At 44.8% G+C, this 22,403-nt stretch overlaps 1 protein-coding gene across 1 annotated transcript in view; it reads right to left on the minus strand.

Annotated features, from left to right (window-relative positions):
* Nucleotides 1–22,403, minus strand: part of ADCY9 (adenylate cyclase 9) — a 122,958-nt gene that overhangs the window by 44,028 nt on the left and 56,527 nt on the right. Inside the window, exon 3 of the mRNA XM_061208907.1 lies at nt 868–1,058. Within this exon, the coding sequence (XP_061064890.1) occupies nt 868–1,058 (191 nt within the window). The remainder of the gene's footprint in view (nt 1–867; nt 1,059–22,403) is intronic.

A 22,403-nucleotide genomic window follows, 5' to 3' on the forward strand; every position in this document is an offset into this window, starting at 1 on the left:
GCTTTCAACTCTGTTAATGATGTGGATAGGCAGGAATGTACTGGATTACAGCCATACCAATAGGCCATCGTCCTGACCAAACATCACTGTGTTATTTGAGAGCACAAAACAGTGATGTGGAACTGTTTTAACCGTCTCTCTCTTTAAAAAAAAAAAAAAGGAAACGGCAAATATTTAAACTGTAAAAATAAACAAGAGGTATCAGTGGGGGAACTAAATCAAATGTGAAATCTGAGGAACAACTCACATGCCAGAGTGATTTCGATGCCCAGGGTCCATCGTGTTAATTCCCCGGTAGTTTATTGGGACAGAAATGGGAGCATCTATGCAGCCACCAGGAGATCTCTGTCCCAGTGATGAAACATTATAATGTTCTTGGCAAGCCTGCACTCTTCCAATGAGCTACAGCACGAGATTCACCCACACCAACAAGATTTAAAATAATCATAAAACACTGAATTTCAAGAGATGTTTGAGTATTTGAGAAAGTGGTCTCTGAAATAAGATACAAACTAGCCCTCCAAGCAAGATGCTGGGAGAATCACCTTTACTCTTATCATTTATCGTTAGCTTTCAGAAATCCCAAAAGACATCATAGGTTGCAGAAAAAGAAAATAATAACTCAAGTGAGAAGCAACTCTATGCAGTGTAGAAAGAAAATGGAGGTGCATATGTCAAAAAAGCAAAGATATTAAAAATGCAAAATGCTGCTAACTTTATACTAAATTTAAAAATCATAAAAACCAAATGGAAAGGCATTCCAAGTCGTCTGCCACAGACCCGAAGGCTGTTTATTATTTCACATGTTCTACTGCAGAATTAGTATCAAGTTTTAGAAGTAGGGAAAAAAAAAAAAAAAAAACTAACCTTAAGGTTATCAAAGGTTTTGACAGTCTGCGCCAAGTCACTGACACTCCCTGGCGATGCTGTCCCCTGTCCCCTAGGGCCTGAGGACACCCGTGAGCCGTCAATGACCTCAAAGCCAGAAAGCAAGGCCTCTGAACAGCTGCAATGAGACTCCTTCGCTCTCTGACCCGCTATCAGGTATGTCTTCAAACCTATGGATAAAAATTACAGTCAGCACAGGTGGACACCAGCGTTGGTCGAAACGCAGCTCCGTCTTGCTCTCTACGCCGGACACGCTCCTAGAAAGTTGAGAGTAAAGTGAAAATGAGAATAGGTCATATTTTACTACTACTCCCATGACCTTTCCAGAGATGCGCAGCCTCAGGGAGAACGACTGCCTCCAAAACACACCATGTATTCACACTGTGTTTTCGCTGAATGGAGGCTGCATGCTTCATCTTCTGGGGCTAAAACAAGGGTTTAAAAGTCCTTCCTTGGAAGGGTCACATGGCCTCTTTCTGACGGCAGCAGAGCCCACTGAGTGCGGACCCTATACATTTCTTGGGTTTGTTTCTATCTGTAAATACCAGTCGCCAACATTCATAATGGTCAGTCTAGATGTGAGGGTGACTACAGACCATGTTACCTACGTCAGGCACTGTCAACCACCATGAAAAGGGAGACCAGAATGCGCACCAGCAGGGGAACTAAGCCCTCCCTCGATTCAGACTTATCAAGTATCTCTTTTCTGTTGGATCCAAACATTCACACAGCAGGAACATCAGCTTTTTTTTTTTTTTTTTAATATTTATTTATTTATTTATTTGGTTGCACCATGTCTTAGTTGTGGCCAGTGGGCTCCTTAGTTGCGGCTCGCCAGCTCCTTAGTTGCAGAACGTGGGCTCCTTAGTTGCAGCTCCAGGGCTCCTTAGTTGCAGCTCGCCAGCTCCTTAGTTGTGGCACTCGATCTCTTAGTTGTGGCATGCATGTGGGATCTAGTTCCCTGACCAGGGATTGAATCCAGGCCACCCGCACTGGGAGTGCGGAGTCTTATCCACTGCGCCACCAGGGAAGTCCCAGAACATCAGCTTTTTGTCAAGCTGCAGTCTACGTGAATTTTATTCTCTCACAAAATCCCCACTGTAAAAAAAAGTTGGTTAAATGGACTATTAACCTACAACTTTACAATCCCCATTAAAGGCTGAAGTAACAATATATGCTATAGTGTTAAGGAGCTGTAACAGGTGGGCTGGGCCCTGTTCCTGGTGTACAGGACAATCTGCTGGGAGGGGAGTAAGGAGCAGCTTTTCCAGATGGAACTCAAGGGTTTTCTGAAAAAGAAGCAAGCCTTATTTAAAGAAATCCATTGTTAGTCCTTACTGGAATTTAACCAGACTACGAATTTATGAAAGGGAGTGACAATGTGATTTATTCAATAAACATTTATTTTAGGCCTGGTGTATGCTGTACACAGAGAATAAAATCAGAACAAAGCAGGATTCCCTCTTAAGGAGTTTAAGCTTCAGCAGAAGGTGGTAGAGAAAAGGCATCATGGGACTTCCCTGGCAGTCCAGTGGTTAAGACTTCGTCTTCCAATGCAGGGGATGCGGGTTCCATCCCTGGTCGGGGAGCTAAGATCCCACATGCCGTGTGGACAAAAAACCAAAACAGAAAACAGAAGCAATATTGTAACATGTTGAATAAAGAAATTTAAAAATGGCCCATGTCAAAAAAAATCTTAAAAAAATAAAAGACTCTATATGCTATCTAAGAAAATAAAGTACATTTAAAAAAAAAAAAAAAAGAAAAGAAAAGCCATCATGGAGAGACCCAATCAAGAGGTGACATGTGTCTGCGCTGCTGGATCCATACAGTTTCTCGCACTCAGTACATATTTAATAAATGCTCCAGAATTAATTAAGCAAATAACCCTGGGACTACTTAATCAGTAATCCTTAATCATTTTATAATTAAACCACCATTTCATCACTTTATCTTTCTTCCTCTCCCTCCCTCCTTATAAAATACTGTATAGCGTACGTTTTTAGGTCAACCGTTCTGAGAATTTGGCAAGAGTCCCAGGACACCTAGAGACATCCAGGAGTGTAGCCAAAACACAGGTGGGATCCAAAGACTGAGATAAATAATTTTAGATGCTAACTGACCCCAAAAGAGATTGTTAAATGCTCACTCTTAACTAAGGTCCTGAACTTTCATGTATTTTTTCCAACCAAAAATATACATCCCAAATGATATATAGGATCAATCACAGTTCTGACTAGCTACATGTATAAACTTGAAAGGGAAGCATTAACTAGAATACAACAGAAGGGTAAAAGCAGCTTTGCGTGAATTTCTCAGACTCTGTTACAGAAAACACTGATTTTATCATTTCGCCTTGGGAGAGTCAGAAAACACAAGCTCTGTGGGCTGAGGAGAGAAAAGCCCTATTTCTGACCTGCCGTGGCATCTCATCCCTGGCTTCGCCCAACCAGGGCATGAAGAGGCCTGGTCCCTGGAGCTGCTGTAACTAGTCCCTCTCGAACTCCCGGGTGTGGCAGGTAAGTCACTTGCAGCGGGTGGGGAGGGGGGCCCGGCGAGCACCCGCAGCCGCTGCAGGGGCTGCCTTGAGGAACAGACAAAGGAAGGGCATTTTTTGGATTGCAGGGGTGAGGAGCTGAGGCTGCAGGGGAAGGTTTTCCATCGTGTCTGTAGCTGGCCCCGACCCCAGAACTGCATTCCCATGGGGAGGCCGGCAGCTCGGGGCTCCCCTGCCCGGGGCTCTGCACCCCTGGGCCCTGCTCCCAGTCAGCTCTCTCACCCCCAGGAGGGGTCCTCAGTCAGGGAAGCACTTATCCCCTCCCTGTATGGCTCCTCGGGCAAGAGCAGGTGAAGGAGGCCTTTCCTGGAGGCGTGACAACTACAGCAGAGAAAGGGCTGAGCCTGCAGCCCCGCAGGGCCACGAAGACATGATGATGATGCAGCCAGTCCTCCAAGCAGGAGTGCTCCCTCCACCTGGGCATGGAGCCAGCTCCGCAGCACAGGCTCTGATGCCTGCCTTGGGGTGGGCACCCCTGAGGTTTGTCGTTGCTGCTTTGAATTGTGACTACTGAGTTGCCGCTCATTGCTCAAACATTTATTAAGTGCCTCTGTTTACCATGCACTGTGAGGGTGCTGAGGGGACAAGCGTGAACATGGCAGCCGTGACCCTCCCTGTGCGGGGCAGCTCCTGCAGGGGGATCTCGGCAGCAAGTGGGTACGCCTACCCGGTCCAGGACCAGGAAGCACAGGAGGGTGTATCTCACAAAGCCTCAGAGGTTTGGGAAGGCCTCCTGGGTGAAGTCCCCTCCACGTTGAGGGCTACAAGATGAGGAGAGGCCAGCCCAGTGAAAGCCACCAGGACCAGGGGCTGGGACAGCGTGGTCAGGCTGTGGGTGTCACCAGAATAGTCGATGAACCGGACTCCAAAAAGGGAGCCTTCAGCAGGCAGAGTAGAGGGATGGAGGTGAGTGTCGTGTGGCTGGAACAGAGAACATGTCGGGGGCGGCGGTGGGGGCGGGCAGAGAGGAGCTGAAGTCCGTGCAGGGCACCAGGGAGACCAGCTCCAGGAGCCTTCACTCTGGGTGCAACAGGCGTGAGGAGGAGTAACGAGCAGGCACCAGGCTGAGGAAAGGCCAGGGAGCCCTGGAAACACCAGCCACAAGTGGGTGGTGAGGGAGTCAAGGGACAAGGGAGGTGGGAAATAATAGTGAGACCTACTCCTCTCGAAGTGCGGGGGCAACAGGCAAGGCTGCCACGGCAAGCACGAGTGTAACGGGTAAGGGCGTGTGGCTTCCGGGGAGAAGCCCTGGGATTCAGGCTCTGTCCCGCCTAAACGTGTGATGCAGTGAGATACTTCATGGCTCCACATCTCACTAAGAACAGGACTCACCCCACAGGGCTGACTCGAGGATTAAATGATTAACACACATGAAACCTTCACGGCAGTGCCTGGCGCACAGTAAAAACTCAGTAACATTAGCTATTATTATCAATGTGGGTGTTTGACCTGCTTATCGCTGGGAGTCTTTTTTATGCTCCTTATATGTACAAAAGCATTTGCAGGACTGTTAAATCAATAACTGCTCCAAATTTGTTCCTAACTTGAAGTTTTCTTTGGGTAGCTCCTAACAATCAACCTGTATTAGTAACACAGCAATGCGAGTGTTCCAAAGGACAAACGCACAGATGTGTCCATGGCAAGCAAAAAATCGGTGAACAAATTAAGCAACTTTTAATTTATGCTTCAATATGGAAAGTTAGATTTAAAGTGAAATGTTTTGCCAAAACTGGAGTGATATCAGTAATGATAAAGTCAGACCGGATATGAAAGGTCCCAGGGAACGTATCAGGGCCGGGTGACTGGCTGCAGTCAGGAGAGGTCATAAGACATAAGGATTTAATGAGTAACTACACACATGGACCTTGGGGTCCAAGTTCATTAGAATGGCTCTCTTAGAGCAGAAAGTCAAAAGGCAGCTAGATTATTTATTTCGTTAAGTACAGTGTAAACAGGAGAACAATTAATAAGGTTTCTTATATTCTTTCCTAGTAATTGACTTTAAACCTCACTGGCACGGATGCCTTTCATCGGCTTAATTTCACAGCAGGTGGAGAAGTGGGGAAGACGGTTCCCATGAGCTCCTGTCTGACGGAGGCGTCGTCTGCAGCTGTGTGTGCCCAGGAGGCTGACGTGGTTAACAGCCTTAACTATAGCATCAATTCTTCGAGGAGAAAAACTGAGCCTTGCACACAACTTGTGTTTAGTTTTCGTGAGCTGAGTGTGATTTGAGTGAGTGCCAAAGTCCATTTTGGAAAAGAAAGACTATTCTGGCCTTTTTATCACGGTCTTTTTCTGCAGGACTCTTGCTTTGGAGGGCGATACCCTCAATCCAAGAACCAAGGGCCCGAGTGTCAACCCAACAGAAAGAGGAGAATAATCAGGAAGGAAAGAATGTCTGGAGGTGTGTTGGGAGTTAGCAGCGTGACATAGCAAACGCCTGGGAGCTTGCATCACTGATGATCTGAAACAATCAATATAAGGGAGGCAACCAGTTTGGGCCGGTTCACAAACCAAAGGGTCTAAAAACTTATTCACTTTGTAATGAATTTTTCCTTCTAATGCTATCTGTAATGGCCGAGTAGCATGAGGATTATTTAAACTAAAATGTAGTCAGTCAATACGGAAAATAAAGATTAAAAGCGCTCAATCTTAATCTACCAAATAACCAGGGCCTAAAAACTATAGATATGATATTTCATAATTATCTATTGCTTCTGCTTAGGAAAACCAAAAGTTTTGGTGGAAAAAAAAAAAAAGCATTTTCCACCTTGTTAACATCAAAACACTCTGGATGGGCCTAAGTCCTCTCTGCTCCTATGTGAAACAATTAATCACAAGGAGGTGATCCGTCCTCGTTGTCCCAACACTTGACAATAAATCACAAGTTCCGACAGCAAATGGCTGTGGGTGAAACTTAACCTTCTTCTTAAAAAGTGAAGTCCCAAACAGTAAAATACGAGACAGATTAACCCAAGCAGGTGAAAGAAACAAAAGGGTGGGCACCACGCCTGAGTGGCTTGATCTTGACTACACCTTTAGCCTAACCAACAGACTCTTTCAAGAACATGCACGTGCGCACGCCCACCCCACAGCTGCTCCTGTGGCGGGCGTCCTCTGCACCAGCCTCCATGTCTCTGCAGGAATGGGTACATGTCACGGCCAAAGGTGAGTGACTGGGCAGTCACCTCGTGACCACGTTCCCCTGAGCTGCCTTCTTCTGAACTTTCCTACTTGACATGAATAAGGGCTACCCTGCTCAATGCTCAGAACTAATGCTGGGAGAGTCCAGTGTAACTGCCTTCAAAGACCCACTCCTCCCACCTCTAAAAAACTCCCGAATTAGGGTTTAATACCCAGGCCTTCAAAAACTACGAAACGAGTTCTTTGAAAGGTAGCATTTGGCTGTTTATGGAAACAGTCTGCCAGGTACTAACCAACTCATTTATTCATTGGCTCATTCACACATTCACTTACCCAGCAAATGAAACATTTATTGAGTACCTACTAAGGGTAAGGACCTGGGCTGAGTGTTGAAAGAAATGGATAGGAAAAAGGAATGCTCTGGTGTTAGCAACAGTGCGGATGAAAACCGTGACCCAAAATGGAAATACCAGTCACCTAATGATGACCCCATTTCAAAGGGCTGCTGTGAGGATTAAATGAGTTAATGCTTTTCCTTAGAGCATCTTCAGGAACACTCAGGAGTAACTCAGAGTAGACTGAGGAAGGGCATGAAGTAATGCTCATAAAGAATTACATGGGAGGATGGGAGGATGGGAGGCTGGCAGTTAGGGAGAGAACAATGAGTAAGTGATGACGCATCGACAAGAAGAGCAAATCATGTGAAGTCAAGTCTGTGTGCTGGCGGGATGTTCGCAAGTGACAAAAGGCGTTTTTACAGTGAGTTTTAGAAAACAAAAGGAAAGTGAAGGTCTATGACAACTATCTTGGAATACTGTATACAACAGAGTTGAAATAATCAGAAGAGACTATGAAACAAGACAGCTAGAAGGAAGGGTGTCGGGAACTGAGACAGACTAACAACTAATAAACTGTTATTCACCAAATGTTAACCCAGAGAGTGGTCATCAGACACAAGAGAGCACGTGAGGTCACATCTGGAGCAATTACAGGAGGAGCCACAGACCGTATTCTTTTCCCTGGAGAATTGAGAAATAATAGTTAATTTTAAGATTTTAACTTAAGTTAAACTAACAGTTTAAAAATTAATAATTAGGGACTTCCCTGGTGGCGTAGTGGTTAAGAATCCACCTGCCAATGCAGGGGACACGGGTTTGAGCCCTGCTCCGGGAAGATCCCACATGCCGTGGAGCAACTAAGCCCATGTGCCACAACTACTGAGCCTGCACTCTAGAGCCCACGTGCCACAACTACTGAAGCCCACGCACCTAGAGCCCGTGCTTCGCAACAAGAGAAGCCACCGCAATGAGAAACCCGCGCACCACAACAAAGAGTAGCCCCTGCTCGCTGCAACTAGAGAAAGCCCGCGCGCAGCAACAAAGACCCAATGCAACCATAAATAAATAAATAAATAAATAAATAAATAAATTTTAAATTAATAATTAATTTTAAGAGTGGCAGATTTATGTACAGGATAGACAATGGAAAACAGATTCTAGAAAGAAGATAAATGAAAGACTCAATTTAAAATCTGGGAATAGGTGGCAGCTAAATAATTGAAAAATGAAGCCAAAAAAAAGGGAATACATCAAAAATAGAAATAAAGCTATAGGATGCTACGTGAAAGAAGCCAGTCACAAAAGGCCACATACTACATAATTCCATTGATATGAAATGTCCAGAATAGGCAAAAATCCACAGACACAGAAAGTAGCCAAGTGGTTGCCAGAGGTTTGGGGGTTGAGGGATGGGGAGCAATTGTTAATGGTACAGGGTTCCTTTGAGGGGTGATGAAAATATTCTAAAATTAGATTGTGGTGATGGTTGCACAACTGTGAATACTCTAAAAACCACTGACTTACATACTTTGGAAGCATGAACTGTACAGTACGTTAATTATACCTCAATAAAGCTGTTTTTAAAAAACAAAACAAAACTATGCAAAGATCAAGATGTAACAGTCCTGAGATTCAGAGGACAAATGAAAAAAAAACAGTAAGAAATACACTATCCTTGGGAATTCAAAGTAAAGGAGTGGGCAGTAGCAGGTAAAAGAAAAATGTTACAAATAAAGGCTTGGAAATAGATAACGTAGTAGAGCTAGGATGGAAAAACATATAAATAAGAAATAAGGCTAAATAACCTTGAAGAACTAAAAAATCAACATGGCATGAGTTCAGAAGTCTGGGAGACATTAAACAAAAGTTTGACCTTCAGGAGATAGCTCCAAGAATCATCAAATTTGCAACACTCACTGCTGCAGGCTAGTCCAGAAGAGCTGGCCCGACACCCAGGCTGTCTTCCTAGATCACCAACGCGATTCCCCCCCAGATGACAAGCGCTCACCGCGCTGCACGGCAAGGCTGCCAGAGCACCAGGGCTGCAGCCTCACCGCAACACAGTAGAGGCAGGGTTCTCCCAGCTGCCCCAGTACTGCTGCTCCCCTCTCACCCACCAGGACTTTCACCTGCAAAGGGCAGGGGCACCACCACCAGCGACACTTCCTGGGAGCATCTTTAGATGGGAAGAAAGGCAACATAGACAACCTCACCCGGAAACTTTGTATTATGCAAAAAAAACAAAAACAAAAACAAAAACCACAACTCTTACCATTCCTGACTAGCCCTTCCTGGGAGTAACCGCGCCTTTACCACCTGTTCCTTCGTGGCAATGTTTATCCAGACTCTGGCTGGCTCCCAAATCACATTTCCAGCACAGTCACACGCTTGCTGCGAATTTCCTCACTTTCCAAGTCAACCAGTTTTCAGGTCACATCAAAGTTTTCTCTCTTTTGATGAGTGCCTTGCATACTGGCTGGAACACTGCCAGAAACAATTTCCCAAACTGCATTTTCTTTTTCCCATAGGCAGACTTGCTCGAGCCACAGAATTGGGAAACCCAAACCTCTCCTTTCTGATCAAGAAGCAATATCTTCTTAGATATTTCCAGTTTCTCTAATTTCATTTCAGCACTGGAGGTGGTCTTTCTTTCTTAGACCTTTTTCAGGAGAATCAAAGCTGTGTTTGTGTGGTATATTCTTAAGAACCTGAAAAGTGTTGCTGGGCATCAGACAAGAAGTTGAGGGCCCATCCCTCCACTCAGGGGTCACCGGCCGGGTGGTCCCCTCTTCCTCTCTAGCCTCACACTGTAATTCCTGCCTCAAGAAAATCACAGCTATGTTGTAGACTCTCACAGAAGCAAAACTGAAAGTGAAACCAAGGCACTGAGTAGTGAGTGCCCACATATGAGAAGAGGTCGAGGGACGGTCCATGGGGCACATCGACATGCAGAGATGTGACTTATATAAAAACGTGACCTGGGGCTGCAGTCAACAGCCCCTCATTCGCAAGAAGGGGGTGGATGAGTCTTGAGGAGTCCCCCGTCTAAAGGCGGAGAGTGAGGAAGACCCTAAAGGAGACGCAGACGCAGTCAGAAGGCCAGGGATTCAGACTCCCCAGGAAGGAGGGGCAGACACTCCAGCAAGCAGGTCCCTGCCCCGTAGAGGTGCTGGCCCCAAACCACATAGCTGAATACTTGGAGAGAAGGAGGCATGAAGACCAGCTAGTATCACAGGGAAAGAAACAAGAAAAAAACAAAGTGTTATTCTGAATAACACTAGACCACTGTTAAAAACACAGAAATACAGCTTGAGGAGCTAATGTAAAATGTGGTAACAACAGTTGATAACACTGTATTATATAACTGAAATCTACTAAGTGAATAAAACTTAGATGTTTCCACCGGAAAATAAAAAAAGATAAATACATGAGATGATGAATGTGTTAATTAACTAGATGAGGGAATCCTTTCACAATGTATACATATATCAAATCACAATCTACACTTTAAATATCTTACAATTTTGTCAATTATAACTCAATAAAACTGAAAAATTTTATGGAAAAAAACACAGAAATACACCAAAATATTAACAGGGCAACAGGATAATGGAAATTCACTTTCTATATTGAATCTTCTTCTTATTTATGTTTAAAATAAGCATAAAGTTTTGAACTTATTACAAAATATTTTAGACATAGAAACATGTAAGGAAAAGTAAGCTGAAGACTCGGAGTCCCTCCAGTCTAAGGAACAGATGGTCGCCTGTACCATCCAGGTTCCCTGCAGGCCTTCCCCACCACACCCCTCCTCCCGCACAGAGCACAGAACTATCTGGAACGCCACGGCCACAGGCTCCTCCCCATGTGTTTAAGTTTTCACTACATACGTATGTAATGCTAAACAATACACAGCATTAATATGTGGTGTTTTTTTTTTACCTTTACATAAATGACATCATTTTACAAGTATTCTTTTGAAAGTTGCTCTTTTTGGTCCAGCAATATGTTTGAGAATCATCCATACTGATACATGTGACCCACATTCATTTATTTTCAACACTATGAAACGTCCCACTGAATAAATACACCATGATTCAAAAAAGAAAACCTCCAAGTATTATGTTAACACCAATGATAAACTCTGTGTTCTGTTAAAAATAAGAAAGAAATATGATAAATCAATAGGGTAAAGACATGCTAAACGCAAAAATACCACCGATTCAAAGAATACATCATAAATATACATTTAAGAATGAAATGGGGGGCTTCCCTGGTGGCGCAGCGGTTGAGAATCCGCCTGCCAATGCAGGGGACACGGGTTCGAGCCCTGGTCTGGGAAGATCCCACATGCCGCGGAGCAACTGGGCCCGTGAGCCATAGCTACTGAGCCTGCACGTCTGGAGCCTGTGCTCCGCAACAAGAGAGGCCGCGATAGTGAGAGGCCCGCGCACCGCGATGAAGAGTGGCCCCCGCTTGCCGCAACTAGAGAAAGCCCTCGCACAGAAACGAAGACCCAACACAGCCAAAAAAATAAAATAAAAATGAATTAAAAAAAAAAAAAAAAAAGAATGAAATGGAACTTGTGAAGACTAGTAAAAACAAAAAAAATCAGGAGAGGAGCTCAAGGATGGAAGAAAAGTTGCTGGAAAAAAGTCAAAGAAATCAAACTCAGTGAAGATGGCAGGCCAGGCACCACAAAGATCACACTGAAATGGAAAAAACGAAATAGGGAGATGAGAGGAATACAGAGCTCCTCAAATTGTGAGTTAACAAGGTTGAGAGGTGACAATTCCATTACCCTGGTTAAAAAGACCCTCGGGACTGCCGTAGTTAGGTCATATGCCTGCCACTTTCCCAAATGAAGAAATGGACAGAGGGTCCCAGGGAAGAACTCCCGACCAGGCTGACTCAACCCAATCAGGTCAAAGGCTCAGCAGTACGGCTCCACCTGACTTTTCAGCCATACACAGCTGGGCTGGGAGGAACTGGAGGAGAAGGTTCCAGACGGTTCCAGAAAGCTGAAGAGGCTTTCGGGGGGTTGATGAGATAATACAGGAAGTGGACTATTGGGGGGGGTGTAAAGAATGTGGCCCAGGGCTGTCCAAGAGAACTGTCTTTCATGACAGAAATGCCCTACGGCTGTCAGTTCAGCGGCCACCAAGCACTCGAAATGTGGCTCATACAAGTGAAGAACTAAATTTCTTTTCTATTTTTTAAAAAATTTATTTTATTTAATTTATTTATTTTTGGCTGCTTTGGGTCTTCGTTGCTGCACGCAGGCTTTCTCCAGTTGCAGTGAGCAGGGACTACTCTTCGTTGCGGTGCGCGGGCTTCTCATTGCGGTGGCTTCTCTTGTTGTGGAGCACAGGCTCTAGGCCCGCAGGCTTCAGTAGTTGCAGCACGTGGGCTCAGTGGTTGCGGTGCATGGGCTCTAGAGCGTGGGCTCAGTAGTTGTGGCACACGAGCTTAGTTGCTCCATGGCATGTGGGATCTTCCCGGACCAGGGCATGGACCCGTGTCCCCTGCATTGGTAGGTGGACTCTTTTCTTTATTTTTTTAATATTATTAAACTATTATTTTTAATTTATTTATTTATTTATTTTTGGCTGCGTTGGGTCTGTTGCTGCGCACAGGCTTTCTAGTTGCAGCGGGTGGGGGCTACTCTTTGTTGTGGTGCATGGGCTTCTCATTGCGGTGGCTTCTCTTGTTGTGGAGCATGAGCTCTACAGCACGGGCTCAGTAGTTGTGGCGCACGGGTTGCTCCGCGGCATGTGGGATCTTCCCGGACCAGGGCTCGAACCCATGTCCCCTGCATTGGCACACGGATTCTTAACTACTGCGCCACCAGGGAAGCCCAGAACTAAATTTCTAATGTTTTCTCATTATAACAAATTTTAAATAGCTACATGTGGCTCACTGCTACCACACTGAACAGTGAAGATCCAGATCCTTCCTTATTGGGAAACAGGAATGAATTGGCAACAGAAAGCTCCTTCTTATCTTTACCAACTAGAGAAGAGGTATAAGAACCATTAAAAAAAGAATGGGTGGAGCAAAGAGGAAAACTAAATGTGAAACCAATAAGCATGAACTTTTATTTATTATAGATGACATTTAGTAGCAAAGACGAGGGGCAAATTACCCTGTACACTAAGAGCAGGAGTAGCCAATTGGAAAACAGGGTAGAAATAGATACTCTAGCAAACAAAATGGTAGACAATCTCTAAGAATAAGAAAACAGGAGAGGACTCCCCTGGTGGCGCAGTGGTTAAGAATCTGCCTGCCAATGCAGGGGTCACGGATTCGAGCCCTGGTCCAGGAAGATCCCACATGCCACAGAGCAACTAAGCCCATGCACCGCAACTACTGAGCCTGCGCTCCAGAGCCCGCGGGCCACAATTACTGAGCCCGCGGGCCAGAACTACTGACCCCGCACGCCACAACTACTGAAGCCCATGGTGCCTAGAGCCCGTGCTCCGCAACAAGAGAAGCCACCACAATGAGAGGCCCATGTACTGCCAACAAAGAGTAGCTCCTGCTCACTGCAACTAGAGAAAGCCTGCACGCAGCAACGCACCCAAAAATAAATAAATAAATAAATTTATTTATTTAAAAAAAGAAAGAAAAAAGAAAACAGGAGAGCTTGGAAAGATTGAACATTTTCCAATAAAAACTTAAAATGGTTTGAAAATTTGATTCAAAAATCTAATTCAGAGCCCATCTGTATATAGTTCAACCTTGCTTGACATGTATTATTCCTAAAAATGTTTTTAATATCAATAGTTTTAAGATATGCTGTATTTTCCACTTTTTATACACTTTAAGTTGTACTGCATGATTCCTAAAAGCAGTCTGTAAAACGAACACTGAGCTCTCTGATCTTTCACACCCATTAAAAGCAACACGTAGTAAAACACACCACTGAACAGATTACCATTTCGTGGGGGTTCTCTGTCTCCACCAGCCTGAATGTTGAACTAGGCACGTGGCCATGATGCTAATGGATTTGGCACAAACTGCTGAGGCCAGGCCAGAGAAGGCGTCTCACGAGCGTATCACTGTACCGGCCTTTCTGCTGAGGCCCAGCTCCAGGCAAATATGTGAAGCAGATAAACTGACTGGTCGCCTCGGCCAACCTTCCCTCTCCTTCTGTTCCTCCTGGGTCCCCTCCGCCCTGCCACCTGCTGTCTGAATGTCCACCAGCGTCTGCATGATCGAGGGCCTTGGGGTGCTGTGACATCACCCAGGATGAGAGAGAGGAGGGAGTCCTGGGGACCACACCCCTGCCCCCTGCTCCCATGAGCTGCCCGCAGTGGTCAAGGAATTCACCCCTGCAGCTGACTGATCTGCATATTGTGCCTTCCTGACTCGAATGCAGTGAAACATCTGGTCCTCGGTCAAAGCCCAGAAACTCCTGTGTCACCAACATCCAGGCACAGTTTCTGCCGGGCACAGCAGGAGGGGGCCTCCACGCCGAGGGCAGGTCCCAGCGTAAAGCTGTGCCTCATCTGGGATCATCACGAAACATGGCATTCCCGCTGGATTCTCTGAAATACTTTAAATTCCTTGAGGACCCATAATGACACCTTCTGGAGACCAGATGGTGAACCATGGGTTCTCAACCTGATCAGACCCAATGGCCCCGTGTTATCCCATTTTTATTGCATACTTCATTTGCAATGTCCTCTTTACCCTCCTGAATAAAATTAAATTCATGGACCATACATAACCCTTCATCACCGAGACCACCAAAAACACCTCTACCAATCTCCTGCTGCGTGGCCTTGCACCAAGCCGCCTTAGGACACAGCAGGGGGAGCTTGGGAAAGTGGGTGCTGGGCCACGGCAGGGCCTCTTGCCCTACAAGCAGCCAGAAGTTCCATAGTTCTCTTCCCACACCTCCCCCTGCCAAGAGAGAACCAGCTGGAAGGATATTTAAAAGACTGAAGGGACTTCCTTGGTGGCACAGTGGTTAAGAATCTGCCTGCCAACACAGGGGACACGGGTTCAATCCCTGGTCCAGGAAGATCCCACATGCCGTGGAGCAACTAAGCCCATGTGCCACAACTACTGAAGCCCAGGTGTCTAGAGCCCGTGCTCCGCGACAAAAGAAGCCACTGCAGTGAGAAGCCACGCACCACAACGAAGAGTAGCCCCCGCTCCCCACAACTAGAGAAAGCCCACGCGCAGCAACGAAGACCCAACACAGCCAAAAAAAAAAGAAAGAAAGAAAGAAATGAATAAAAAAATATATAAAAAGACTGGAAATTCCACAGTGCTGTATGTGCATCTATTACAAAATTGTATACGTAACATGTGAGTGTGTGTGTATCTGCAGCAATTTTAAAAGGAAAAGACTTCAGAACATATCCTATTCATTCTTTCAACAAATAATGAGCTCCTGAAATCTGCCAAGAATGAGGCTAGGCCCATTATAAATGCTCTTAGTACTGTACATTGCCTCTGTCTTACTCATCTGAGTACCGACAGCACCCCAGCACCCGGCTGAAGGCCTAGCACACAGGGCATTCAAACTCGGCAAGAGCTGACCACACCCCTACAGCAGTGGTCCATTTGCATAGCATGAAAAGCAAGCGAGGGCAGAACAAAGTACTGAAAGTACTGTACCTTCTTGAACTATACAGTAAACTTTCCTTTTTACACAATAGGAACAAAAAGTTACTTGTCTACTGATTCTATCTGAGCACCTGCTATATGCCAGGTGAATGCTAATGACAAAACTGTGAGCGTGACAGATAATTGTCCCTGACCCCAAGGAACTAGAAGTAGGAGAGTAAACAATAAACCGCACCTCACTGAAGCAAAGTGGGAGAGGAGGGTGGCCCGGGTGAGGCTGGAGCGGCAGGCAGGGCTGCAGCCGTCGGGAGCAGCCTGAGTTGGCGCTGGGCCCCTGGAAGGCCTCAGCGGAGTTTTAAGCATGGGTGCACACAATCCAATTTTCTCTCTTTTTTTCCACTTTAATTTTTTAAAAAACTTTTTAATTTGAAGTAATTTTAGACATACAGAAAAGTTACAAATAAAGTACAAAGGAGTTCCCTTCTATTCCTCACCCCACTTGTCCTGATGTTACTGTTGTCTTATGCTACGTCAAACATAGAACAATAATCAAGAAAAGGAAGTTAACGTTGGTACAATATTGTTAATTAGACTATGGACTTTATTCAAATGTCACCAATTTTTGGTCTGATTTCTCTTCCAAGATCCTACCCAGACCCTGGCTGGCTGGGGGTAGTGGATGGCTGGGAGCTGTCGAGAGGAGCAGCGGGACTCGTCCTAAGGTTGTTGCTGTGACCCAGGCAGAGGGTAAGAGCAGCCTGGCCTAGGATGACTGCAGGGTAGAAGCAAGCAGATTCCCGATACAACGTCCAGGCAGAACTGAACAGGACAAGCCAACAGGCTGGACGTGGGGGTGAGGAAGGGGAACAAAGCAGACTCCCCAGGTTCTGCCTTACTCCCTGGCTGAGAAGGACCAGGGCAGGTAAAGGTTTGGGGGGCAAGATTAGAAGCTCAGTTTTGGACTCTTTAGTTGTAAGATGCCTGTGAAATTCCCAAATGAAGACGTCCAAGAGGCAGCCACACCGTCCCAATCAGAGGGGAGATTCAGACTAGAGAAGGGATGTCGCTACTACACCCATGGAGAGGACGACGAGAGAGGAGGGGCCAGGAAGTAAGCCTGAGGACCTCTGATGTCACGAGATGGTGGCAGAGGGGGACCCAGCAAAGAAGTTCAAGGAAGACAGTCAGGCAAACAGGATTCTGAGGAAGCCAAGAAAGGAGAGTATCTCAAGAAGAAGGAATGGGCCACTGTGTTGAATGCTGCTGAGAAGTGATCCTGGGTTTGGTAGCACGGAGACTGGCAGTGCCATGCCAAGTAGGGATGCACCTGAGTGGCCAGACTGGGTGGGTTGAGTGGAGAGTGGAGAAAGCACGTGCCAATCCTTCGGAGAAGTCTGGTCATGAAGTGTGGCAGAGAAATGAGGTGATGTGGCATCCTGGGGGGATTTGTGCAGGGCGGAGATGCTAGAGAATGTTGTGGACTGAGGGAGTGATCCAGAGAGATTAAAGGTGCAGGAAAAGGAAGGCAGCTAGAGGGGCAACGTTGCTGAAAAGGGGAGAGAAGATAGAACCCATAACTCAAGTGAAGGGATTGGGCATTATCAGAAGGAGGCAAACTTCTTCTGTAAAAGAAAGAAGAAAAAAACTAGACATAACCATTTGTAGGCTTTCCAGGAAGGGAGTGTATTTGGTTTGGCGGGAGCGGAGGCAGGACAGTAGGACTCTTGAGGTCTGGCTGTGGCTGAGAGGATGTCACGTCGGGATGTGAGGTTCAGGCTGGGATAGATGCTCTTGAGGGAGAATATCTAGAGTCATCAAGGTGACAGTGCTACCAGCCAGACAAATGGCAGTGGGAGCTGGCTCTTCCAGAACAGCACTCCAAGGCAATGAAAGAGCAAAGGCACAAGTGAGGCACTTAAGTATCTGTTGAATAAATATATAAATAAATGAATGAACAGATGAGTTGATGTGCTAATTAATCAACTCACAAAGTGAAGCCTGTTTTGAAGGCAGAATGAGAGGAGATGGGAGAGTGGAGTAGCGTGATGTGCTGTGGACGCCTGGAGAAGTGCGTGAAGAACTCGCACCACGAACAGTGAAACAACAAACAACCCAATTTTATTTTTTTGAAGGCAAAAAGGCCTGAATAGACATTTCTCCGAAGAAGACATATAAATGACCAATACAGCATGTGAAAAGATATTCAGCATCATTAGCCATCAGGGATACGCAAATCAAAACCACAGTGAGATATCACGTCACACCCATTAGGATGGCTACAATTAAAAAGACAGACAGGGCTTCCCTGGTAGCGCAGTGGTTAAGAATCTGCCTGCCAATGCAGGGGGACACGGGTTCGAGCCCTGGTCCGGGAAGATCCCACATGCTGTGGAGCAACTAAGCCCATGCACCACAACTACTGAGCCTGTGCTCTAAAGCCACGAGCCACAACTACTGAAGCCCACCCGCCTAGAGCCCGTGCTCTGCAACAAGAGAAGCCACTGCAATGAGAAGCCTGCACACCACAACAAAGAGTATCCCCCACTCACTGCAACTAGAGAAAGCCTGCGCACATCAACGAAGACCCACCACAGCCAAAAATAAATAAAATAAATTTTTTTAAAAAGCTTTAAGAAAATAAAAAAGACAGACAATAGAAAGTGTTGGCAGGGATGAAGAGAAACTGCAATCTTTATACACTGCTGGTGGGAAAGTAAAATGAGGCAGCTGAACACTCCAGCAATTCTTCAAAATGCTAAACATAGAATTACCATATGATGTTCGAATTACCATATGAGTTCCCAGTGATTCTACCCCTAGGTAAATGCCCAAGAGAAATGAAAACACATGTCCACAAAAAAACTTGTAAACTAATATCATAGCAGCATTATTTATAACAGCCCCAAAGTGGAGATAACACAAAGGTCCATCAATTGATGGTCTATACATACAACAAAATATTATTCAGCCATAAAAAGGTATGGAGTTTTGATCCATGCTACACCATGGATGAATCTTGAATCTCATGCTAAATGAAAGAAGACAGTCACAAAAGACCACGTATTGTATGATTCCATTTCTACGACATGTCCTGAAGGAAAATGAGGGGAAAGCTTGTTTTACAGGAATCCAACAGGTCTTACAAAGCTACAGCGGTTAAGACAGTGGAGTATCCACACAAGGGCAGACAAATAGATGAAATGGCAAAGTGTTCAGAAATAGACTCTCACACATATGGACACAATTTATGACAAAAGTGACACTATGGGACATGGGAAAAGGATGGCCTTTTCAAGATCAGTGCTCAGCTCAGACTGGATATCTGTTGCTTCCTTTACAGCCAGCCCCAAAGTCCTGGGCTGGTAAATATGCACATGCAAAGATATTCAACATCATTAGCTGCTTAGGAAACGCACATTGAAACCATGAGATATCACTACACACCTATTAGTATGACTGAAATGAAAAACACTGACAATATCAAGTGCTAATGAGGATGAGGAGCAACGGGAACACTCATATGTTGCTGGTAGCAACACAAAATGGTACAACCACTCTGGAAAAACCTGCAGCACTTACTTATAAAGCTAAACATACACTGACCATGTGCCCCAGCAATTCCAATCCTGGCTATTTACCCTAGAGAAATTAAACCTATGTTCACACAAAATGCTGTATACGATGTTTACAGCAATTCTATTCATAATTTCCAAAACCTGGAAACAATCTAAAACGTCCTTCAGTGGGTGAATGGATAAACACACAGTGTTAGATCCACAGGATGGAATACCGTTCAGCATTACAAGGAATGAACCACAGATACATGCAACAACTAAGATGCAACAACTTATACTAAGTGAAAGAAATCAGTTTTAAAAGTGTATATACTGGGCTTCCCTGGTGGCGCAGTGGTTGAGAGTCTGCCTGCCAATGCAGGGGACACAGGTTCGAGGCCTGGTCTGGGAGGATCCCACATGCCGTGGAGCGGCTGGGCCCGTGAGCCACAACTGCTGAGCCTGCATGTCTGGAGCCTGTGCTCCGCAACAAGAGAGGCCGCGATAGTGAGAGGCCCGCGCACTGTGATGAAGAGTGGCCCCCACTTGCCGCAACTAGAGAAAGCCCTCGCACAGAAACGAAGACCCAACACAGCCAAAAATAAATATAAAAAAAATAATTAATTAATTAATTAATTTTTAAAAAAAAGTGTATATACTGTTTGGTTCCATTTTAGTGACATGCTCCCAAAGGCAAACTACAGGGGTAGATAAGAGATTAGTTGCTTCCAAGGGGACGGTGGGGGCAGGAGGTGGGTCTATAAAGGGTCAACACAAGGAAAAGGTTTGAGGGGGGTGGAGGTGAATCTGTTCTATATCCTGGTCGTACTGGTGGCTACAAAATCTATACATGTGTTAAAATTCATAGAACTGTACACAAAAATATCAATTTACAAATGACAATTTGAAAAATAAAATTATACAAAAAGGAACTGCCACACAACATTGCAATTCCAATCCAAGTCTCTACTCGTGAGAAATGAAAACATCTATCCACACTCAGACCTGGACACAGATATTCAGAACAGCTTTATCTGTTACAGCCGAGATGTGGAAATAATTCACATGTGCATCAGCAGGTGAATGGACAAACTGTGATCTAACCATCCAACAGAACTTGACCCAGCAAGAAAAAGGAACTGAATACTGATCCACGCTACAACACGGGTGAACCTCAAAGACAGGACACTAAGTGAAAGAAGCCAGATGCAAAAGACCACATAGTGTATGATTCCAGCTATATGAAATGTCTAGAAAAGGCAAATCTCCAGGGACAGAAAGTGAATACCCAGGTGCTGGGTTTGGGAGCAGGTTTGCCTGCAAATGAGCATGATGGGCCTGAGGGGTGATAGAAATGCTCTAAAATCAACTTTTGGTGATGCTTAGACAATGCTATAAATTTTCTAAAAATAAGTCAAGTGTACGCTTTTAAGAGGTGATTTTTGTGGTGTGTAACTTACACCTTGATAAAACTGTGCTCAATTAGATATTCATGTTTTTTCATGAAAACTTGGCCCCTACCTCACAGAATACACACAAAAAATTAATTCCATGTGGATTATAGACATAAATTTGAAAAGCTAAACAATAAAGTATTTAGGAAACAAAAGAGAAGAATAATTTCATGACCTCAGAGGTCGAGGAAGGTTTCCTAAACAGGACACAAAAAGCATTAACCTAACAAAGAAAAAGACTGATAAAATTCATACTAGGTTGAACCACATGAAATTGCCAATATTTAATCATTCTGATCTCTAAGAATGGCAATTTCATAGTAAAAAGGCAAGACCATAGTGGGAGAAGGCATTTGCTTCACTATAACTGACAAAGGGCCAGCAGCCTGAATATAAAGAGCTCCGAAAAATCAATAAGAAAACCAAACCAAACAAAACCAGACCACTCAGTGGAAAATGGGAAAGAAACTCAGACAGACACTTGACAAAAGAACAAAACCAGATGGCCTGCTGACGTAAGAAAAGGCACTCGACCAGGGAAACGCAAACCAAATCAGAGAATCACAAGTTAAAGCTACCAACAGAAACCCCACACACCAACCAGAGTGGCTAAAATCAGACAGACTGACAGCGCCCGTGAGGACGCGGGGCAGTGAGGAGCTGCTGGTGGGAGGAAAAGTCGGTAAATTCGCAAACTGTTTGGTATTATCTGTCTATTAAAGTTGAAGATACTCATACTCTATGACCCAAGACTCCCACTCCTGGATGGTTGTTTACCCAACAGAAGTGCATGCAAGTGTCACCAGGACATGGCACAGACATGTTCACAGTCATTCTGTAGGAGCCAAGATGGGAACCATCCACACGTCCATCAACAAGACAGAGAGAGAGACAGCAGTACAGACACAGAGAACACCTTTCAGCAGTGAAAATGAACAAACTACAATCATAAGCAACAGGGATGAATCCCACAAGCATGATATTGAGTGACGGGAGCAGCCCCAAACGAGTACATATTGCAGATTCCATTTATATGACATCTAAACTCAGGCAAAAACAATTGATGGGGCCAGAAGTCAGGATGCGGTTCCTGCAGGAGGAGGGAGTGAGTAGTACTGAGGGGCGCACAAGAGGGTTCTGGAATGCTGGCAACATTCCATTTCGTCTGGGTGTTGGGTGTGTAGATGTGTCCATTTTGTGATAATTCTTCAAATGTACACTTACGATTCGTGCATTTTTATTTATGCATATTATACGTCAATGCAGAAGTTTGTTTTAAAAAACAGGCATCCGAAGTCTTCAAAACTGCCAATATCATTAGAGACAAAAAAGGCTGGGGAACAGTTCTAGATCGAAGGAGACTACATGGATGTGCAATGAACAATCCGATCCCTGACTAGACCCTGGATGAAAGTAAGAAAAGCTCTAAAAGATACTACAGGACAACTGGGGACATCTGACTATGAACGACACATCTGCTAAGAGTACTGTGTTACATTTCTTGATGCAGTAATTCTGTCTATGCAGGAGAATGTCCTCGTCCTTAGAAGATACATGCTAAGGAATTTAAGGGGGCAGGGCCATAATGCTTGCAACTTACTCTCAAATGGTTCAGTGGCTCAGGAAAGAAAAAAGAGGAGATACACACATACACATATACACACATATGTACACACGCACATATATATACATATAAAGGGCATGTATATGTATACACACATATATAAAGCACATATGTATTTGTGTGTATAAATATATACATACATTTATATAGAGAGAAAGAAAACAAATTTGGTAAAATGTTAACAATTGGTGAATCCAGGGGAAGGGCATATTAGTATTCATTACACTATTCTTTCAACTTTTCTGTAGGTCTGAAATTTTTCAA

This window comes from Eubalaena glacialis, chromosome 13, assembly GCF_028564815.1.
Source record: "Eubalaena glacialis isolate mEubGla1 chromosome 13, mEubGla1.1.hap2.+ XY, whole genome shotgun sequence".
Classification (NCBI taxonomy): domain Eukaryota; kingdom Metazoa; phylum Chordata; class Mammalia; order Artiodactyla; family Balaenidae; genus Eubalaena; species Eubalaena glacialis.